Below are 21,095 nucleotides of genomic sequence, written 5' to 3' on the forward strand. Positions count from 1 at the left end.
GCTAGCCTGAGATAGATACATATATGACACTGTCTCAAAAGAAGAAAGAAGGAAAGCCTTTTCCACGTTTCTTGCAATTACACTGCCACAACTTATTATTACCATAGCTCTACCTATATTGTTTTTTTTACCTAAAATACTAATTACCCAATTGTCTTTAATCCTTTCTGTAGTTAGACTTGAGTTAAATATTACCTACAATTTACTCACTCAAATAATACTGGGTAAGTTACATGTACCTTACATATTTTCCTATTCAATACAGGTTAATAAAAGAATCAATGTATCCCTGGCAATATCTAAACATTTGGGATAAAGAGAATACCCAGGAAATGTTTACTAAATGAAGCCACAAGCACCACAGAAAAATGGTTATATTACTCCTAAATAAATTTATCAACTGTCAAATTTTTTCTTTCAACTAAGTTTAAATCAAAACTCTTTAAAAAAAAAAAAAAAAAAAAGGTAAATTAACAGAGTTCAAATATCACTAACACATTAAAAAATTCAGTAAATAGCCTGGCATGATTGCACATACCTTTAATCCTAGTACTCAGGAGGCAAAGGCAGGCAGACGGATCACTCCAGCCAAGGCTACAGTGAGACCCTGTCTGTCTCTCTCTCTCTCTCTCTCTCTCTCTCTCTCTCACTCACTCACATAACACACCAAATTTAGTAAGTCAGCAAATTAGTGAAAAGTACTTAAATACTCAAGGTCCATGGGATGCTATATGGTAAATGGACTACTTCGGGCTCCTCAGCACCCAATATTCTTTGTTCTTTGTCTTTTAAGAGATACTATATTTTTCTTTTCCTCCAAACATAAATAGGATGCCAGACCAGGAATTGGCAACACCCCCCCCCCCCCCCCCCCGCCAGACAGGGTTTCTCTGTGTAGTTTCGGTGCCTGACCAGGCTGTCCTCAAACTCACAGGGATCTGCCTGCCTCTATTTCCCAAGTGCTGTGATTAAAGGCATTCACCACCACTACCCCATGTAGCAAACTCTTAAATAGATTTTAAGATAGAAAACCCTGGCAGGCTACCAAGTCTATCATAACTGAATTCTGCTACCTGAGCACTACCATGCTAATGGGCAATATGAATAGTCATGGCTGTGTTCCAGTAAAACTTTTCTTAAAAAAAAATTATCTTTAATTATGTGTATGTGTGTATGGCTGTAGTGGGTATGTGCATATAAATTCAGGTGCCTACAGAAACAAGGGCACTGGATCTCCTAGAGCTAGAATTACAGGCAGTTGTGAGCCACCCAGCATGAATGCTGGGACCTGAACTATATAGTCCTCTTGAAAAATGGCATTTCACTCTTCACCACTAAGTGGTAAAACTTTACTTCAACAACAACAACCAACCATGAAGAATAAGAAGGCCAGCACAATTTACCAGGCCCTGTACAAGACAGTAGTATAAAAAGATGAGTACAAAGTTGTCTACTAATTTCTGAACCTGGGCTTGCCAATTCAGTTGGAATGGACAGACAGCAAGCCCCAGGGATCTGTCTGTCTCTCCTCTCCAGTGCTGGGATTACAGGTGTGCACCACAACAACATCCAGCTATTTTATGAATGCTGAGGATCTAAACTCAAGATCTAAACTTGCTTATGTGGCAAGTACCTTAGCAACTAACTATCCCCCGGCACCCTTCTCAAAGCCTATACTGCACTCTCTCTGTAAGCTTTCAGGCAACCACTAACTTGCTACCCTAGACCTCTCTCCCCTTTGACCTTCATCTGATGTTCTTCTAATGCGTTATTCTCAACCTAAGGACACGAGGACTATGTATCAATCGGGTCTTATGAACCAGAGCCTAGCCCAAAATCTTAGAACAATAGGTTTACAAATCAACCAAGTAAACTACCAAATTTACCTCCAAACTCCCATACACTTTTCTTTACTTGGTAAGTATATTTTTTCTTTCTAATGCTGGGGACCCAATCCAGGGAATCAAACACGAGAGACAAGTGCTCTATCACTGCACTCCTCTAAACTCTTACATCAATCTAAGTAGAATTTAATAGGAGGGACTCACACTCATATTGACTCCATTTGATAATTTCTTTTTTACATTTGTTAACTTCTTTTCTTCTTTGTTTTTGTTTGCTTTGGCTTTAGGTCAAAAAGTATGTCTCCCTAAACCTTCATTTAAATGTTTTCATAACCCTAAAATAAAATAATAATTATGTGAAGCCTTCAGTAATAATTATGTGAAGCCTTGAGGTTGAGTAGGCTATCTCTCTGTATTCCTTGCTTCTTTCTTGAAAGAAAATTGCAGTAGTAAAAGCAATGGCGTCATTACATACAGTATTTGGTACAAATCTTTTCAAACTTGTATCCAAAAATAAGTGATCTCAACATTCAGCCAGCCAAACTGAAAAAGTACCAGAGAAGTTGAGCTGAGTATAATATCAAAGAAGACCTAGGTGCTGACAGGACTCTCTACTCATGTAGAATCAGTGTGGCTCAAAATCTGTATGTACTCCTGACAAGGAAGTAGGCTACCATCTGCTAAGAAACTGGGGCACACAAAGAGACTGAAAACACGGAAGCTGATAAAAGGAAAGATCTGAGTATTTTATTCCTCTGCTGAAATACTGTAACAATTCTCAGCCCAGAGCTGGACAGATGGCTCAGTGGTTAAAGAGCACTAACTGCTCTTTCAGAGGACCCAGGTTCGATTCCCAGCACCCACATGGTGGCTCAGAACTGTCTTTGTCACTTCAGTTCCAGGGCACCCGATAACCCTCACACAGATGTCCATGCAGGCAGGCAAAACACCAATCCACATAAAATAAAAACAATTCAGTCCAACTTTAGCTTTGGGAAATTATAAGCTGTGGAATAGGGCACTGGAACTTTACTAGGATCTTTGGAATAAGTCAATACATCCAACTCAACAATTTCTCTTTAAACCTCTTCATCCTAGTGATTAAATTCTCCATTACAGAGACTTTTCAAGCAATCTATTTCTCCAAGAAAAAAAAAAAAAACAAAAAAAAACAAAAAAAAAAACCCAACTAGAAGTTAAACTTGGAGTTTAACCCAGAAAGCTCTGACAACAGCCTTTTTTTTTTTTTTGATCAACAGCATCTTATATAAAAATAATAGGGGGCTAGAGAGATGGGCCAGCAGCTAAGAACACTAGCTGCTTTTTTTTTTTTTTTTTTTTTGCAGAGGACACAGGTTCGATTCCCAGCACCCACATGGTAGATCACAACCACCTACAACTCCACTTCTAGAGGACCCAAAGCCCTCTTCTAGCCTCTCTGGGCACCTGGCACACCATGATGTACACACAAAATATTGCTATATATTTAAAGACTACTGACTGAAAGAAATAAATTTTGAAAGAGTATCAAATTATCCAGAACTCTTGAACAAAGTAGGTCATATATTTTCTTAAAACTTATCTCCCAATTCTAATTAATACAAGTAATTTCAAAATAGTTTTAAAAAGTGTGCTTTCATTCCAAAAGAAGATGTCACTTTTCAACTACCAGCAGAACAGAAAAACAAAACATAATTTTTCTAATTATGCCGTCCCTCCTTTTTCAAACTGACAATCCCAAAGAAATGTAGTTAAAATACAGCAGCTGGCTAGCTAGGGAATAAGGTCAGAAGGAAAACAACTGGTACAATGGGGATTGAAAGAATGATGTCTGTTTTCCCTTAGGATGTGTCTCAATAGCCAGTATGAAAAACAGATGTTCACAGTAACAAAGACATTACTACAGATAAAGAAAAGTGGTTCCGGACAACAGAAACAAAAATCCTCAGTTACAGAGTGTTCCCACGCCCATTCTTTACTAAATCTAACCAGTGCTCCAATCGCTAGTGCAGAGCTGTCAAGGTGATTACTTGACTGGGTAAACACACTTGCTGCTCAATGATGCAAGCCTCACAACCTGAGTTTGATTCCCCAACAAGTGTAAAGGCCAAAGTGACTCCACAAAGTTGTCCTGTGACTTCTACACACATGCTGATGTGCACTATAGCATACACCCCTCATATATACATCATACCCACACAGATAATACTAAAATTAAATTTAAATTATTTGAAAAGACTGCTAGTACAATGTTAATTTATATAGGAAAATCGTGGAAAACACATATGGGTTTATGTCTTAGCCACTATGTGGGACAAATTTATCAATCTTCTTTAAAATGTGATAATCCCAGGGCTGAAAAGATGCATAACAGTTAAGAGGACCAGATTCAATTCTTAGCACCCAAACAGTGCCCAACAACCATCTCTAACTCCAGTCCCAGAAGAGCTGACGCTTTCTTCTGGCTTCCTTGGGCACCATTCATGAACATGATGCCCAGTTATATACAAGTAGACAAAATACAAATAAAATATATTTGTATATTTTTTAAAAAAATTTAAAAAACAATCCCCATAATATAAAATTCCTCAGGCTGTTGTCATAGGGATCAAAATGTCTCAGAAGGTGCTTGAGCATTTCCAAAAGGGTAAAAGATCCATGTGGTAGTTAATGAATTCGTACAATTTGCTAACCACTGGGGAGTATCTGACAATATACACCATGCCTGAGTCTCCAACTCCCAAAGACACAAAAGACTGACACTCACCGTACAAACTGGTCTCGCCCGCCGACTGCAAACTGGTGGGTATTGGCAGGGTTCACATAGATTGTATACAGCCCCACCTTCTTCTCCTTCTCCTTCGTCACCACCAGTTTCCTTCAAAGAGTAAAAAAGGCACACAGTCAGACTGTCCAGAAGACCCAGATGGAGCTCAGCATGGTAGCTCAGATCTGTAATCCCAGTACTCAAGAGGCTGACTGCCTGAAGTCAGTCAGCATGGGCTACAGTGACTTCCAGGCCAATCTGGGTTAGTGAAAAATGCCCCTTTCCCCCAGCAAACCCACCCCCAAAACCTAAAAGACCCAAGATGGTCATGAAAAATGAAAAACCAGCAGAGCAAATGCAGACATGACTAATAAGAAATCAAATTCTAATCTGTACCAAAAAAAGTAGATGTTTTTTGTTTTGTTCTGAATAACAAAATAAAATGCACTATGCTATTTTGAAGACTGGGGGAAAACATGAAGTAATTTTCTAGTGTTGTCTAAGGAGAATAAGCCGGAAATCATCATGGTAAGTAATTAAACCAGTCATAAAGACATACATGCTTTTCTCCTTGATGGAATAAGAGAAAAAGAAAATACAACAAGAAAAAGGCTGCCACCACAGCATGTCTATAATCCCAGCACTTAGAAGGTAGAGGCAGAAAAATTTTGATTTCTCAGCCAATGCACAGCCATGACTTCAATCCTCAGCACCACATAATCTGGGTAGGTGGCACATGCCTGTAAATACCAGCACTCAGAAGATAGAGGCAAGAAGATCAGGAGCTTAAGTTATCCTTGGCCATCTAAAGAATGAATGGCCAGCCTGGGTCCCATGAGACCTTGTCTCTAAAAAAGGAAGAAATATGAGGAAGACTATGAGGGAAAAGAAGATGCTTTAGGGGGTAAGAGAAGAATCTAGAGGTGCCTTTGATTGAACCATATTATATGTACTTGATGTAATAATGTAATAATGAATACATCATTTTGTATAATGTATATGAAATAATAAAAAATACAAGCTGGGGCTGAAGAGATGGCTCAGTAGTTAAGAGCACTGTCTGCCCTTTCAGAGGACCTGAGTTTGATTATCAACACCCACATAGTGGCCTACTACTGTCTGTAACTCCAGTTCTAGGGGATCCAATGTCCTTTCTGGCCTCTCCAGGCACTGCACATATGTAGTAAACAGACACAGATGTAGGCAAAATAACCAAACACATAAAATACTAAGTAAATTTAAAAAATTAAGTGTAAGCTAAAAGCATGTGAATGAGTGTGCTGTGCCTTAGAGAACATGATACCAGGTACCTGGAGATACAAGGAGTGCTGGAAGAACCACAGCAACAGTGAGCTAAAAAGTCCTGGAGATCAAAGGCTAGCTCCCGATTTTTAGGGAAAACAACAAACAAGCAAACAAACAAACAAAGGTCACCGAAAGCCTGGCTTTGGGTTTGGAGAGGTGGATTCATTAGTGAAATGTCTGCCATACTGAGTTCGAGCCAGAGCTCCCACAAAGAAGGCTAGATGTGAAGATGTGTACCTCTAACCCTAGTCCTGGGGAGGCAAAGGGTGATCACCCCCAAAGCTTGCTGGCCAGTTAGTTTTGCCAAACTGGTGAGCTCCAAATTCAGTGAGACCATATCAGAAAGTTAAGATGGAAAGCTGCCAAATGGCTCAGCGGATAAGTGGGCTCACTGCCATGCTTGACAAACTGAGTTTGAGCCTCAGGTTCCACATGGTGGAAGGAGAAGAAACTCCCTCAAAATGTCCTCTGACTTTCACATGCACACCTTGGCACAAATGTGTACACACATTTATAAGTAAGCAAACAAAGATAATTAAAAAAAAAAAAAAAATGGGTGCCAGCAAGATGGCTCAGTGGGTAACAGCATTTGCCACCAAACCTGACAACCTGAGTCTGATCCTCAGGACCCACATGGTGGAAGAAAAGAACCAAGTCCCTCAAACTGATGTCCGACCTGTACATGTGCATTATGCATGTGTACACACAAATAAATTCAATTTTAAAATTAAACCAACACATACACATTTAAAAACTGAGCTATCGATTTCTAGAACATAAGTAATCCTAAAGAAAACAGCATCCTTTCCTCTCATCTGAAGCAAGTTAGCAGAGAATGGATTTATGAGATAAATATATATATACTAAAAAAGCACTTCAAAATTCCTCTGGTTGCAACACAGAAGATACTTCTGATGATCCTCATGTCACTGGGCCCTTGGAGAACCCCTTGGTTTCAAGAATTTAGCTAACCAGCCATAATTTATCTCACATTAATAGTAGTTCTAACAGAACTTTTCCTAGATCTAATTGTCAATTTGCCAAATATGATATCATGCAGATTAATAAACTTACAGGAAAGACATCAAGAAACTATTAAGAGGAACCTGGGCTGGAGAGATGGCTCAGGGTTAAGAGCACTGGCTGCTCTTTCAAGGAACCTGGGTTTAGCTCCCAGAACCCATAAGGCAGTTCACAAACTGCCTGCAACTCCAGTTTCAGGGGATCTTGACACTGTCACACAGACATGCAGGCAAAACACCAATGCACATAATATAAAAATAAATCATTTAAAAAAAAAAAAGAAGAGGAACCCAACTTAGCTTTTGTTTTTTATTTTAAGCTTTTATTCATTTTGGAATAATGGAAATGGAAACAAGAAAAAGACAGCCGCCATAACAAATTTTTTTGTAAAGAAATAATTTTAGCATTCTCTCTGCCTGGTCAAAATCACTCCAGCCTAGAACTATTCTGGACAATGAGATTTTGATCTATACAGCTTTCCATTAAAAGAATACAGATGCTAGGCATGGTGGTATACATCAGGTAAGATCATCAGGAATTCAAAGTCATCCTTGAATAAACTGAGTTCTAGGCCAGTCTGGGCTACAGGAGACTTTACAAAAAAAGTATAGAGATCATTGAAAAGCAGCTACTAGGAGGAAAAAGTCACACATACTCACACATAACCATATTCAAAAGTGACTGGAAAGTATTCAAAATTACTAACAATGGTTACCAATAGCTAGAAAAAAATGGGAAAAGATACTTATTTACGTATTTTTATTATGAGTTTAAGATGTAATTATTGTAAAACCAACAAAAATGAAAACAGATAACATATGTATCTATGTATGTATGTATTATAGGATTTCTAGAAAGGGAGGAGATATAACTAAAGATACTGGAACTCAGAAGATTATATACAGTTATTTAAATAGTAATGACTAGATTGAGATTTGACTTGATGTTTGTTTTTCAACCAGAGTGATGGCTCAGTGGATAAAGGCACTTGACGTGTAAGCCTGGTGACCTGAGTTCAATCCCTGGAATACACATAAAGGTAGAAAGAGAACCAACTCCACCAAGTTGTCCTCTGACCTGCATATACATACCACGGGACATGCACACACAAACACACACACACACTAACAGTAAAATAAAAATTACCAAAAAAAGTTGCTTTATTTTTCTATGGCATTACACAGTTAAAGGGAAAAAGGATTTCCATGTACAAATTGTCTATAGTATAACAAAACTCTATTACAGCATCCATCTTATTTTCAAGACTTACCCTTTATTTTTCTGTATGTAATTTAACTGAACATTTACAAGACTATACCTCTAAGCTAGACTGTGGAGTAAAGTGCTTCTTCTGGTAAGCTAAATAGAGGTACTAAGTGAGTGGAGAAGATTACCAAGATTATTACACAAGATTACCAAATTATTAAAATCTACCTAAAAAAGGGAGCTTTCTCTGAAAATTAAGGTATGGTAGGCATTTCATGCTAAGGAACAGACATGGGGCTGGAGAGATGGCACAGAGGTTAAGAGTACTGGCTGCTCTTCCAGAGGTCCTGAGTTCAATTCCCAGCACAACTATCTATAATGAGATCTGGTGCCCTCTTCTGGCATGCAGGCACACATGCAGGCAGAACACTGTATACATAATAAATAAATCTTAAAAAAAGAAACACACAGGAAGTAAGTACCTCTCCAAAACCTGAAGCTATCTCTTATCAAACATAGGCTTAAAGGTACTATATTTTGGTGAACCTAAGAGTTCAACATTACTATGACATGTGGAACATTTTAAGGCCAAGATATAAGAGTTCTGTAAAGAAAATGTGACTATCAGCTAGAAAGATGGCTCAGAGCTTAAAAGTACATACTGCTTTTGCAGAGGACCAGAGTTTGGCTTCCAGCATCTGTGTTGGGTGGATCATAACCACCTGCAACTCTAGCTTCTAGGGTATTGTCTAGAAGTCTCTGGCCTCTGTAAACATCTGTACTCATGTGTACATAACCCCACAGATACACCCATATACAAAATTGAAAATAAAATAAATCATCACTTTTAGGCCTTTTGGCTAAGATCAAGTATAAAAATAAAACAAATCTGTGTAGCCCTGGCTGTTCTGGAACTTGATCTGTAAATCAGGCTGGCCTTGAACTCAGAGATCCACCTGCCCCTGCCTCCTGAGTGCTGAGATTAAAGGTGTGCCCTACCACCACCTGGTTAAAACTAAAACAAATCTTCAAAAAAAGGTATTATGGCTAAACTTACGAAGCTGGCCGGTCTTGTCTCAGGTCAATGGTGAAGACTACAGCATCTTCACCAGCTGACAGGAACGTACAGGGAGAGTCTGGTTCTAGGGCCAACTGAAGGAGAGAAAGGGAAAGGGTGTGGTTTCTAATCATTAGAGGGAATCTAGTTCACTGACTTACCTTTCAGAAGGGAAGCAATTAAAATGTCTTAGCAGGCCAGGCATGATAGGTACACACCTTTAATCCCAATTTGGGAGGTTGAAGAAGGAAGATCTTTGTGAGTTCAAGGGCAGCCTGGTCTACATAGTGAAACCATGTCTCAAAAATAAAAATAAAAAAAGTCCTAGCCAGGCAGTGGTGGTGCACACCTTTCATCCCAGCACTCGGGAGGCAGAGGCAGGCGGATCTCTGTGAGTTCGAGGTCAGCCTGGTCTACAGAGAGTTCCAGGACAGGCTCCAAAGCTACACAGAGAAACCCTGTCTCGAGAGAAAAAAAAAAAAAAAAAAAAGTCTTAGCAAGTGAAATGTGTACTTTGTTTGTTTGTTTTTTATAAAATCCTAAGAAGGGAAGAAAGGGGCTGAAGAGAAGACTCAGAGGTTAAGAGCACTGGCTGCCCTTCCAGAGGTCCCGAGTTCAATTCCCAGCAAGCACATGGTGGCTCATAACCATCTGTAACGAGATCTGGTGCCCTCTTCTGGTGAGCAGGCACACATTCAGGCAGAACACTGTATACGTAATAAACCTTTAAAAAAACCCTAAGAAGGGAAATAATTTAGGCTTCACTCACTCTTACTGTGTGAATTAATAGCACATTGATTCTATACAGGACATAGGACAGGTAATTTGTTATTTTAACCAAATCCCAAAAGCAAAGGAAAACATCAACTATTAAGAGTTCATTCTAGGGCTGGAGAGAAGACTCAGCTGTGAACACTGGCTGCTCTTCCAGAGAACCTGAGTTTGATTCCCACCCATCTAGAGTGGGATCTGATACCCTCTTCTGGAATAAAGGTGTACATGCAGATAGAGCACTCGTGTACATAAAATAAATAAAATCTTAAAAAAAAAAAGTTTAGTCTAAGCGAGGAATGGCAGCACACACCTTTAATCCTAACACTCCCGACATAAGCAGGTGGATCTCTTTGAGTTCAAGGCCAGCCTGGTCAACACAGTAAGCTCCAGGACAGCCAGGCTACACAGAGAACCCGTCTCAAAAAACCAAAAAGGACTTCATTCTAAAATAAAGTCCATTACATTCAGGCATGCAGACAAATAATATAGAATGTCTTTCTTTTTCAGTCCCTGTATCTTAACTCTAAAAATTAGTTACCTAGTGGGTGGGAACTAGACTTAAAAATCAAAGTGGGTATTTTTCTTGAGCCTTCTGGTCTCCTCCAAATTCTTAGATTTTTTTTAAGAGTATCATCCTTTGCAAGGAAAAACATAAATCTATCCTGAGGTTGGGAAGCTCTTAGCCTCCCTGGCTACCACCATGACTATCCAGTATGTACTCACAGCTCTACATAAAGCTTCCTGTAACATGGATATTTATAGCTACTACTGAGCAGAAAAATCAGGAATCTTCTTATCAGAGGAACCAACCACCAGCTCCTGGGAACCATTAAAATGATCTAAAAACAATCAGAGGGAACTTCAGAGGTTTAAGAATGACACATGAACTCCAGGATCTCTGAATTAACCACTCTCAGCTTGGGGCTAGGTTTGTTTATTTGGGGGTTTTCAAGATAGTCTCACTCTGTAGCCTAGGCTAGCACAGCAATGCTGCCTCAGCTTTCCAAATACTAGGGTTACAGCGATAAGCCACCACACCCAGCCAGGGGCCAGGGATAATCGACCAAATTTTGTAAGCCTATGAGCTGAAGGTCTTTGAAATACTTGTTTTTCAGAAGCTTTACGACAGTTGTTTTTGCTCCCTTCTTAGCAAACCTAGGGACTGAATGAAGTAAGGCAGCTGAAGACAACAGAGGGACACAAGAGAGGATCTGGACCCACAATCCGGGGAACAAAGGCTTTCTTACCTTGTGGGATGCTCCCTTGTGCTGGGCCACACGCTTTGTGTTCTTGCAGCACTGTGTAGCAGATAGTTCCGCCACACGGACCTGCCCATCCCGGGCACACATAGCCAGGGTGGAATCACCACTGTTAGGAAGGAACTTGGCCTGGAGTATTAAGAATGAAAAGGGGACACAAAAGAAATTAAAGAGGTAAATTTGAGAGAAAAACGTGTGGATGACCCCTTGTCACTCTTTCCTTGTACAGCTGGATGTACCCCTCCTACTCTTTGTACAGACAGCTAAGCCCAAATCCTTCCAGAAGTCCAAGGAGGAGAAAGGAAGCCACTTCTGACATAAAAGTGCATTCTGGATGGCAATTGTGCCTTACAGGGGGAAAAGCAAGGAACAAGGACAAATCTTCATCTACCAAACAAACATAAATATGCCATAAGGGGAAAGGAACCTGGAAAGAAGAAAGAAAAAAGACATGCTTATGGATGAGTGGCTAGTATATATGGACAATGGGACTAAGGTTTAGTATCTCCATAGAATAATCATTATTAGCCAAATTTTATCAAATGCAACTAAATACCAGCCATGAATCAAAAGTGCTTAGCTCCCCTAGTTTTCTTTTTCCTGAGTACTGAATAGTACTCAAGAGTCTTAGCACATGCTGATAAGGTGTGTTACAAGCCCTATTTCATAGATACATAAACTCAAAGTACAAAGTAAATAATTGTACACACTTATATAGGGCTAGGATCTGAGAACTAAGCAGTTTGGTTCAGGAGCCTGTGCACTCTACTACACTGCCTTGTACTGATACACCTATAGGAGTTTCAAGTATCCTACCCATAGTCCGTATGTGCAAGGAAACAAAAGGCTGCCATAGGGCTCTCAGTATACCATTATGGAGTCAAGGCTGGATCAAGTCCTCATATCTAATTCCCACCACAACTTGCTACTAGCTTCTGCTCTAGGCAGCAACTCAACTTTGTCTACCCTCATGCTTGATTTTATCAAGTTGCTATTACGTCTTTTTGCCTTACCTGGAAGACATTACTTTTATGGCCACTCTCAAAGTCCAGAACTGGCTGCCGCCGCACCCAATCCCACACCACCACCTTCAGGTCATCACTGCCACTGGCCAGCCAGGTCCCACGCTGGTTAAAGTGCAAGGTATTGACACAACCGGTGTGGCCCTCGAGCCCATGCTGCAGGCGGAAACGCTGGACAAAGACTCTTGCCCCACAAGCCTCATACACAAAGCGGGCACTTGAACCCAGCTCCCGCTCCCGAAGGGCAGGAAGGGCTTGCCAGCGAGGTCGGGGCAAAGCTGTTGTCTCTGAGGATACCCAGTCCTCCAGGGCTCGCTCATCATCGGATGAGTCCTGATCACGACTGGCCCGTTTGCGCTGTACGCGGTGCCGAGGCTGTTCCTCTTCCTCTTCCTCTGAGTGGTCATGAACTCGGTTTTCATCGTTGATGGAATAATGGCCAGTGTCCTCCATGCTGTCAGAGTCCTTTTCTTCACCTGAGCTCTCTGTGTCTGTGCCTCGACTTTCTGTGCTGGTGCGGTTGGGGCCACCATCATCCCCAGTCAAGCTCAAACTCAAGTCTGAGGCCTCTACTTCAATACCTGAGGATGTTTCCCTTCCCTCTTCAGCTCCAGACATCTCTTCTGGACTGCTAGACAGGCTTCCTGGACATTAGTGGATAGATGCAAAGAAAAAAAATGAGGAAAAATAATTAGGACAGTGATCAGAAAGACTTTCTACCTTGGTCTAAGAAACTATTACCCCAAAGACCAAGAAACAAATTTTAGTAAATCTGTTTACTTTCCAAATGCTCATAAAGAATAACTGCATGCCTATAATTCAAAGTCATCTTCAGCAAGTTGGTTTTGTTTTTGTTTTTTGGGTTTTTTTTTTTTCATAATTTATTTAACTTTATGTGCATTGGTGTGAAGGTGTCAGATCCCCTGGAACAGGAGTTACAGACAGTTGTGAGCTGCCATGTGGGTTCTGGGAATTGAACCCAGGTCCTCTGAAAGAGCAGTCAGTGCTCTTAACCACTGAGCCATCTCCAGGCCCTCTTCATCAAGTTTTAAGGGCACCCTGGGCTATATGTCTCCAAAAAGTGGAATGGCAGAACTTCTGAGAGGAGATCTTGGTTTTATTTATCTATTCATTCATTTATTTAGGTTTTTCAAGACAAGGTTTCTTTGTGTAGCCCTGGAACTCACTCTGTAGATCAGGCTAGTCTCAAACTAAGATTCTCCTGCCTCTGCCTCCCAACTGCTGGGATTAAAAGTATGTGCCATCAGCGCCTAACTGTTTGTTTTAAATAAAAGATTAAGATCAAAACTTCACAGGCGGGGCTGGAGAGATGGCTCAGAGGTAAAGAGCACTGACTGCTCTTCCAGAGGTCCTGAGTTCAATTCCCAGCAACCACATGGTGGCTCATAACCATCTGTAGTGAGATCTGGTGCCCTCTTCTGGCCTGCAGGCTGAACACTCACTGTATACATGATAAATAAATAAAATCTTCCAAAAAAAAAAAAAAAGCAGGCGGTGGCAGAGCCAGGCAGATCTCTGTGAGTTCGAGGCCAGCCTGGTCTCCAAAGCGAGTTCCAGGAAAGGCACAAAGCTACACAGAGAAACCCTGTCTCAAAAAAACAAACAAAAAACAAAACGAAACAAAAAGCTGCACAGGCACTAGGCATGGAGGCACACACTGGTAATTCCCATACTCAGAAAACAGAGACAGGAGGATTACCCCAAGTTCAAGGCCAGCCAGGGCTACACAAAAAGATCAAGTCTCACAAAACTCAAAACCAAAACAGATGTTAAGTGCTGGAATGTGTAGACGAATTTCTAAACAGTCATATTAAAGAAACACAGAGCCAAATACAGGGGTAATAGCCAAAGAAATCAGAGAAATAGTGAGAGTCATTAACTAACCTTAGCTCACCACGCCGCAGTAGCTTCCCAGAGAACCAGCTTCTTCCTGTCTAACCTGCGCCTTTATTGCCTTGTTGTTCTGCCTTCTCATTGGCTCTTAGCCCAGCCACCTCACTTCCTCATCACTGCCTGTCTGTACAGACCTCCAGGTCTCTATGGTTAGTACTGGGATTAAAGGCGTGTGTCACCATGCTTGGCTGTATCCTTGAACACACTGAGACTCTGCCTGCCATGTGATCGGATTAAGGGTGTGTGCTACCACCACCTGACTTCTGTTTATGGCTGGCTCTCTATGTCCTCTGATCTCCAGGCAAATTTTATTTATTAACATACAAATAAAATATCACCACGGGAATGCTATATGAAAGTGTGCTGCCGGGCAGTGGTGGCACATGCCTTTAATCCCAGCACTCAGGAGGCAGAGCCAGGCGGATCTCTGTGAGTTCGAGGCCAGCCTGGTCTCTAAAGCCAGTTCCAAGAAAGGCACAAAGCTACACAGAGAAACCCTGTCTCGAAAAACCAAAAGTGTGCCTAGAGGTGACTTAGGTCCATAAAGACAAACATCACATGTACTCTCTCTTATGTGGATCCTAGCTTCAAAATTTTAGATCTAGATGTTTAGTTTGGAGTTATCTATAGAGTCAGAATTGGAATAGGTATAGAAGTCAGAGGTAGGCGGATGTCTCTGAGTTCAAGGCCAGCCTGGTCTACAAAGTGAGTTTCAGGACAGCCAGGACTGTTACACAGAGAAACCTTGTCTTGAAAAACTAAGGGAAAAGGGGGAGGGGGGGGACGTTAGGAGCTAAAACACATGCTATATGAAAGCAGTGGGGATGAAAATACTGAGGATTCTCTAATCCTGAGGAAGGATGGGGGCACAGAGGAGGATAAGGGATTGGAAGGTGTGTTAACTAACACTAAAAATATACAAAGAGCTTTACAGAAACCCACTATTTTATAAACTAATTAAATAAACACTTAAAAGAAAAAAATAAAATGTTGTGAATGGAGATGCCTTGCTTGGGTAAGGGTAAAAAAGTTTAAGACATAGATTATTAACACAAATCTCAACGCCAATTCTGGTGTTCCTCCCTGTAAGTTTGAAGTCATGGGATGACCCCCAAACAACACAGGCTATTGCTGTTGGCGGTCTACTAAAACTAGACGGTAAAAGCCTATGGCTAAAGAAACCAGTTTCTTTGTAGGACATAAAATATCAAACTGGAACTGACCTGGCTAGTTTTCTTAGAGCCAAAGGGAGAGTAAGTGCTGGAGAGAAAATATATCAATGGGTGGAGAGATGGCTCCTCAGCTAAGAGCACTGACTGCTCCTCCAGAGGACCTGGGCTTGGTTCCCAGCATCTAACAATCATTTGTAACTCCAGTCCCAGAGGATCCAATATCCTTCTTTCCACTCAGGCACTGCATATACATGGGACACTGACATACATTCAGGCAAAACATCCATATACATAAAATACAGTAACTACCCTCCCTCATTTTTAAAAAGGTACCAAGGGGGGCGGGGTGTATGTCTGATGCAACTACCTTAGAATCTGCCCTCTGTTTGAGACAGGCTCTCCCAATATAACCCTGGCTAGCCTAGAATGCATTAGAGCAGGCTGACCTCCGATTGTGGCAATCTTTTCTACTTCCTGAGTGCTGAGAGCACAGGCATACACCGTCACCCCTGGCTTTAGGCTGTGTTGTTCCACAGGCACCTACTGATTACAGCAAATAACTAAACTATCTATTAAAACATCTCCAGCAGTAACAAGGCACTATTTCAATTGAAAAAAAAAAAAAGAAAAGAAAAAGTAACTCAGCAAGATCTGACACGGCCATCTTCTCACCGGATGATGGTAACTGACAAAAAGCATCTGGCTATGCCATTTCCCAGGTCAGGAAGGCACCTACCTCCTGCTGCTTAACTGCTAACTTGCTCTCATAAACATTTTTTATTACTATGACAGTTATTTATTGGGGGGGGGGGCGTGCCACAGTGAAAAGGACAACTTGGATGAATGAGTTTCCTCCTTCCACTATGTGAGTTCCAGGATCAAATGCAGGCATCAGCCAGGTGGCAAACAAGTTTATCCACTGAGCTCTACTGCTAGACAATTTGTAAGTTCTTAAAACCCAGGAATCATGGGGTTGAAGGATTTTAAGTTGGTCATTATGATCACTAACACAGGTTTTCACTTGCCCTTTTCTAACAAATGTATTTTAATTTACTTCAACTAGTTAGCTTGTTTTTAGATATGGTGTCATTATGTAGCCCACACTGGCCTCAAACTCACAAAGATTCTGTCTCAGCTTCTCAAATGTTAGAATTCCAGGCATGAATCACTAAACATAGTTTAGTAAATAGTAATAACAATAATTCTTTTTTTCTTTTCTTCCATGTTATTAGGGATTAAACTCAATGCCTTGTACTTGCTTGGCAAGAGGTCTACCCCTGAAACTATAAACTCAACTCTAGTTTAAAATTTTCATACTAGGACACATATTTTCAGTCTCTTTATTGAAGATGAAACAGTTTTATCGAGAAGCATTCGTGAGGCTGATAGAAGCCCCGCTACTTTAAGTGGATCTTGAGAGGATCAGCATATTGTAGTCTGCTATCTTGGCAGTGACATAACTGGTCACTTTCAGTGGGTACAATTAAATATTGCACTCTTGTCTAGTAAAGAAATCATTGCAATGAGCCCTTGAGCAATGTTCACATTCAATACAATCACAATTTCCAGCCTAAGGTCAAGGGATGGAAAAAAGAAGGGAAGAAAGGCTTTTAAAATACTGTAATACTGTTTACTTTGGTCTCCTCTCTGAAGATAGTACAAATTTTATCCTGCTACAAGTAAAATCATCAGAGAAAGGTAAACCAGTTGTGTGACTCTAATATAAGCTATTTGAGTCCAATAATGTTTACTGATATAAACCTGGAACACTTTATACTGCCCGCTTGTCTGGGTTGAAGCAGTGATTTGTAAGACTGCTGAAGAAATAAGACCTCCTTCCAATGAATTCTCAGGCAAAGTCCAACACAGAAAACAGATAAAAGTGTTTTGTTTGAAGTAACAAGAGAAGGTTGAACAACACAAAAGCACCCCACCAAACAGCATAGTAGTAGGAAAACTGGGCTAGGAGGCAGAAGAAAAATGGGGTGGGGCAGGGGGAACCCACAGAAATCTGAACTTAGGAAGCAGATTTGCTGAGAATTACATATGCTGAGAAAGTATACTAGATGCGTTTAAGTGCAATTGGGCTTAAGCTTGGGGCTGGTAAGAAGGGATAAAAACACACCTAGGGCAGGGTATAGCCTAACAGCAAAGCACCTGTTTAGTGTGTACAAGGTTATGGGTTAGATACCTGGTATACTATACCCCTGCACACAACACCTGACAGAGCCCCAGATGCAAGGAAAACAACCCAGCCCCAGACTCTGGGAATTTACTGTTAAAATTATGATTAACAAGAACCAGCAAGATGGTCTAACAGGTAAAGGCACTTGTCACTAAGCCTGACAACACGAATTTTGATCTACCACAGGGTAGAAGGAGAACCTGATTCTACTAAAGTGAACCCGTGAACACTACCCGTGAACACTAAATAAATAAATGTAATATAAAATTTAAAAAGTTGTGACTAACAAATTCAGACTGTGATGGTGGTAGCACATTAAAATAAGAGACAGAGTATACCACAAGCTGGAGGAAGGGGCTTAGTAGTCATTGACCAAAGTCTACCTTAGGCTCTTGCAATTTTTTTTTACTGTATAGGCCCAAATGGTCAAAATGTTAAGTTATATAAGACCATTTAAGACTGTCTTAACTATTGACCCTCACTTGCACAAAAGCAACTCATAGATACTACATAAATGGGCATGACTGTATTTTGGTAAACCCTTCTTTACATGTGTGTGGTGTGTGCTTGTGAGTATATGCTATGTCCCTGGAAGGAGGGGCATGTGTGCAGAGGCCTAAGGTTAACATCACCTTACTGAAATAGAATCTGTCAAGTGAACCCAGAGCTTGTTGATACAGTTAATGTAGCTAGGTAGCCTGTTTCAGGACCTCCCCTGTCTCCACTTTCTGAGCACTGGAATTACATGTGGACCACTATGCCCACCTGGCATCTACACACACACACACACACACACACACACACACACACACACACACACACACAGAGAGACTGAAATTTCTCTAGAATCCTGTCCCTTCTAATTAAGTGCAAGTAAAGGGAGGGAAGAAGACCTGATTCTGGATAGCTTTGGTTTCATCTTTTCTATCACTGAGGCACACTCCCAGATCAGTAACTTCATTGCTTATCCCTCTCTGAAACTATTATCTACCATATAAACAGACCTCTCAATTAAGTCTTCCCCGTAACTCCCTCTACCTTAATTTTCTTCTTAGTATTTCATTAAGTAAGCCCTCCCTTTTGTAAACAGGCTTCCAAAAGTCCAAACCACTTCACCAAAAGGTCAATATATCTTTGGGGACAGAGATGGCTTAGCATAAACTGCTCTTTCAGAGGACCCAGGTTCAATTCCCAGCATCCACAAGGTGACTCACAACTGTCTGTAACTCTTTATATTTTTGTTTGTTTCTTCAGAAACAAAATAATTAATTTTAAATGTTTTAATTTTTTGTGTAACAGCCTTAGCTGTCCTGGAACTCACTCTGCAGCCCAGGCTGGCCTCGAATTCAGAGATCTGCCTGCCTGTGCCTCCTGAGTGCTGGGATTAAAGGTGTGCCCACCACCCGGCTTGTCTGTTGCTCTAGTTCCAAAGGATGTAATGCCCTCTTCTGGCCTCGGCAGGCAGCAGGCACAAGAGTGGTGCACCGACATACATGCAGACAAAATAATCATACACATAAAACAAAAATTAAAACAGAAGAAATATCTCTATATTGATCTTCTGAAAACAATCTGATAAAATTTGAAGGAGCAAAAGACTGAAGGCAACCCAAGATGATTCCTGAGTGCTTTCCCGTACTCAGACAGCAGACAAGATCTCCATTCTCCCTTAGGGAAGGGGGAGACCTCACCTGATAGTAAAGAGAGTTTGACCTTTTTTTCAGTCCCTTACCATTAGCTAAATCTGTTCTGCCATCTGTGCTGCTCCCTTTGCTGGACATCTTGAAAATGGTATGTGCTGTATCCAGCCTGGATTTGGGAAGAAGGAAATAAAATAATTAGAAAAGCTTCTGGGAAAGACAATAAAATAGACAAGGACATTCAACAATACATAGGTTTTACCATTTTCATAAGAACTAATCTTTTGTGTGGGTACACTTAATATTAACTACTCAGTTGCTAACCCCCACCCTCAGCTTCCCTGAATGTAACACCATAAAGAGACATACTTGTGGGGGAGGTCAACTGCCAACTCTTTACCTTCTTTCTTTTTAATTTTTTTTTTTTTTTTTTGGTTTTTTCAAGACAGGGTTTCTCTGTGTAGCTTTGCGCCTTTCCTGGGACTCACTTGGTAGCCCAGGCTGGCCTCGAACTCACAGAGATCCGCCTGGCTCTGCCTCCCAAGTGCTGGGATTAAAGGCGTGCGCCACCACCGCCCGGCTACCTTCTTTCTTAAGTAGCTGATAGTGTGTTTTGGTTTGTCTGTTTGTTTGTTTGTTTTTCCTACATGGGAAAGAAGGAACTGAGATAAAACTTGAAACAGGAGGTGCATACCTAATAACAAGCTGCTAGCTAAGAACCTCAACTTAACACAAGAAGACTACCTTCAGCACTGCCCTCTGAGCAAGATTCTCCCACTGTAAGTAACACGTTTCCACAAACCCTGTGAAGCATTTGTTTTCACAAAACGAATACATGAGTCAAGATTCTGAATCTCATTTCATGCACAAATAGACAGAAATCAAGCTCTTGCAAAGCACCCTAGTCTTTGGTCACTCAGCTGCAATGCCAAGCCTATTAAAAGCAAAGACACATAAGATTATAAACAGAGCCAGGTGGTGGTGGTGGTGGTGGTGGTGGTGGTGGTGGTGGTGGTGGTGGTGGTGCACACCTTTGATCCCACAGTTGGGAGGCAGAGGCAGGCGGAACTGCGAGTGCCAGACTGGCCATACAAAGGTATGTAAAAGAGAATCCCTGCCGGGCGGTGGTGGTGCACACCTTTAATCCCAGCACTTGAGAGGCAGAGCCAGGAGGATCTCTGTGAGTTCAAGGCCAGCCTGGGCTACCAAGTGAGTTCCAGGAAAGGCGCAAAGCTACACAGAGAAACCCTATCTTGAAAAATCAAAAAAAAAAAAAAAAAAAAAAAAAAGGCTGGAGAGATGACTCAGAGGTTAAGAGCACCGACTGCTCTTCCAGAGGTCCTGAGTTCAATTCCCAGCACACACACATGGTGGTTCACAACCGTCTGTAATGAGATCTGGCGCCCTCTTCTGTATATGTAATAAATAAATAAATCTTTGAAAAGAGAGAGAGAGAGAGAGAGAGAAGCCCCACTAAGCCATCTTAGCTCATCTTACACAGTGGCAAACATGACTTCAGCTAATTCTACTCATTTTCACCAGACTTACCTCTGTAGCAAAGCCCTATCTTCAACTAGGGAATGTATCTTACTTCTTTAATGCTGCTGTAACACTCCCATCCCTCTCCCGGACCTTATTGCCACCTCCAGCAAATTCCAAAGAGCCAAGAATAATATTATTCAGGCTAGAGTTTTGTTTAGCCCTTTCAGTGTCTTGAACAAAAGGCAGTGGTAAAAGACAAAGTATGACTATGATCTAAGACCGAGTACCCAGGCACGGTCCTCCAATCTTTCAACAGCCCTTTCATTCCCCTAACAATTACCCTAGAAGCCATCCTTATCCTCACCCTCTACTTTTCTCCTTTACAGAAACTTGTGCTGTTTCATAAAAACTGTCCTCTGCAGAGACAGTTGCCCAAAGAATGCTT

At 41.1% G+C, this 21,095-nt stretch overlaps 1 protein-coding gene across 4 annotated transcripts in view; it reads right to left on the bottom strand.

Annotated features, from left to right (window-relative positions):
• The window catches only part of Dcaf8 (DDB1 and CUL4 associated factor 8), a 46,144-nt gene that overhangs the window by 10,631 nt on the left and 14,418 nt on the right, over positions 1–21,095 (bottom strand). For all 4 annotated transcript variants that reach the window (XM_028865578.2, XM_037211225.1, XM_028865577.2 and 1 more), the window contains 5 exons: positions 19,261–19,337; positions 12,249–12,901; positions 11,224–11,364; positions 9,203–9,297; positions 4,612–4,722 (listed from right to left, as the gene is read on the bottom strand). In XM_028865578.2, coding sequence (XP_028721411.1) covers positions 4,612–4,722; positions 9,203–9,297; positions 11,224–11,364; positions 12,249–12,901; positions 19,261–19,309 — 1,049 coding nt within the window. In that variant the 5' untranslated portion in view covers positions 19,310–19,337. The remainder of the gene's footprint in view (positions 1–4,611; positions 4,723–9,202; positions 9,298–11,223; positions 11,365–12,248; positions 12,902–19,260; positions 19,338–21,095) is intronic.

Source organism: Peromyscus leucopus, chromosome 15 (genome assembly GCF_004664715.2).
Source record: "Peromyscus leucopus breed LL Stock chromosome 15, UCI_PerLeu_2.1, whole genome shotgun sequence".
NCBI classification, from domain to species: Eukaryota; Metazoa; Chordata; class Mammalia; order Rodentia; family Cricetidae; genus Peromyscus; species Peromyscus leucopus.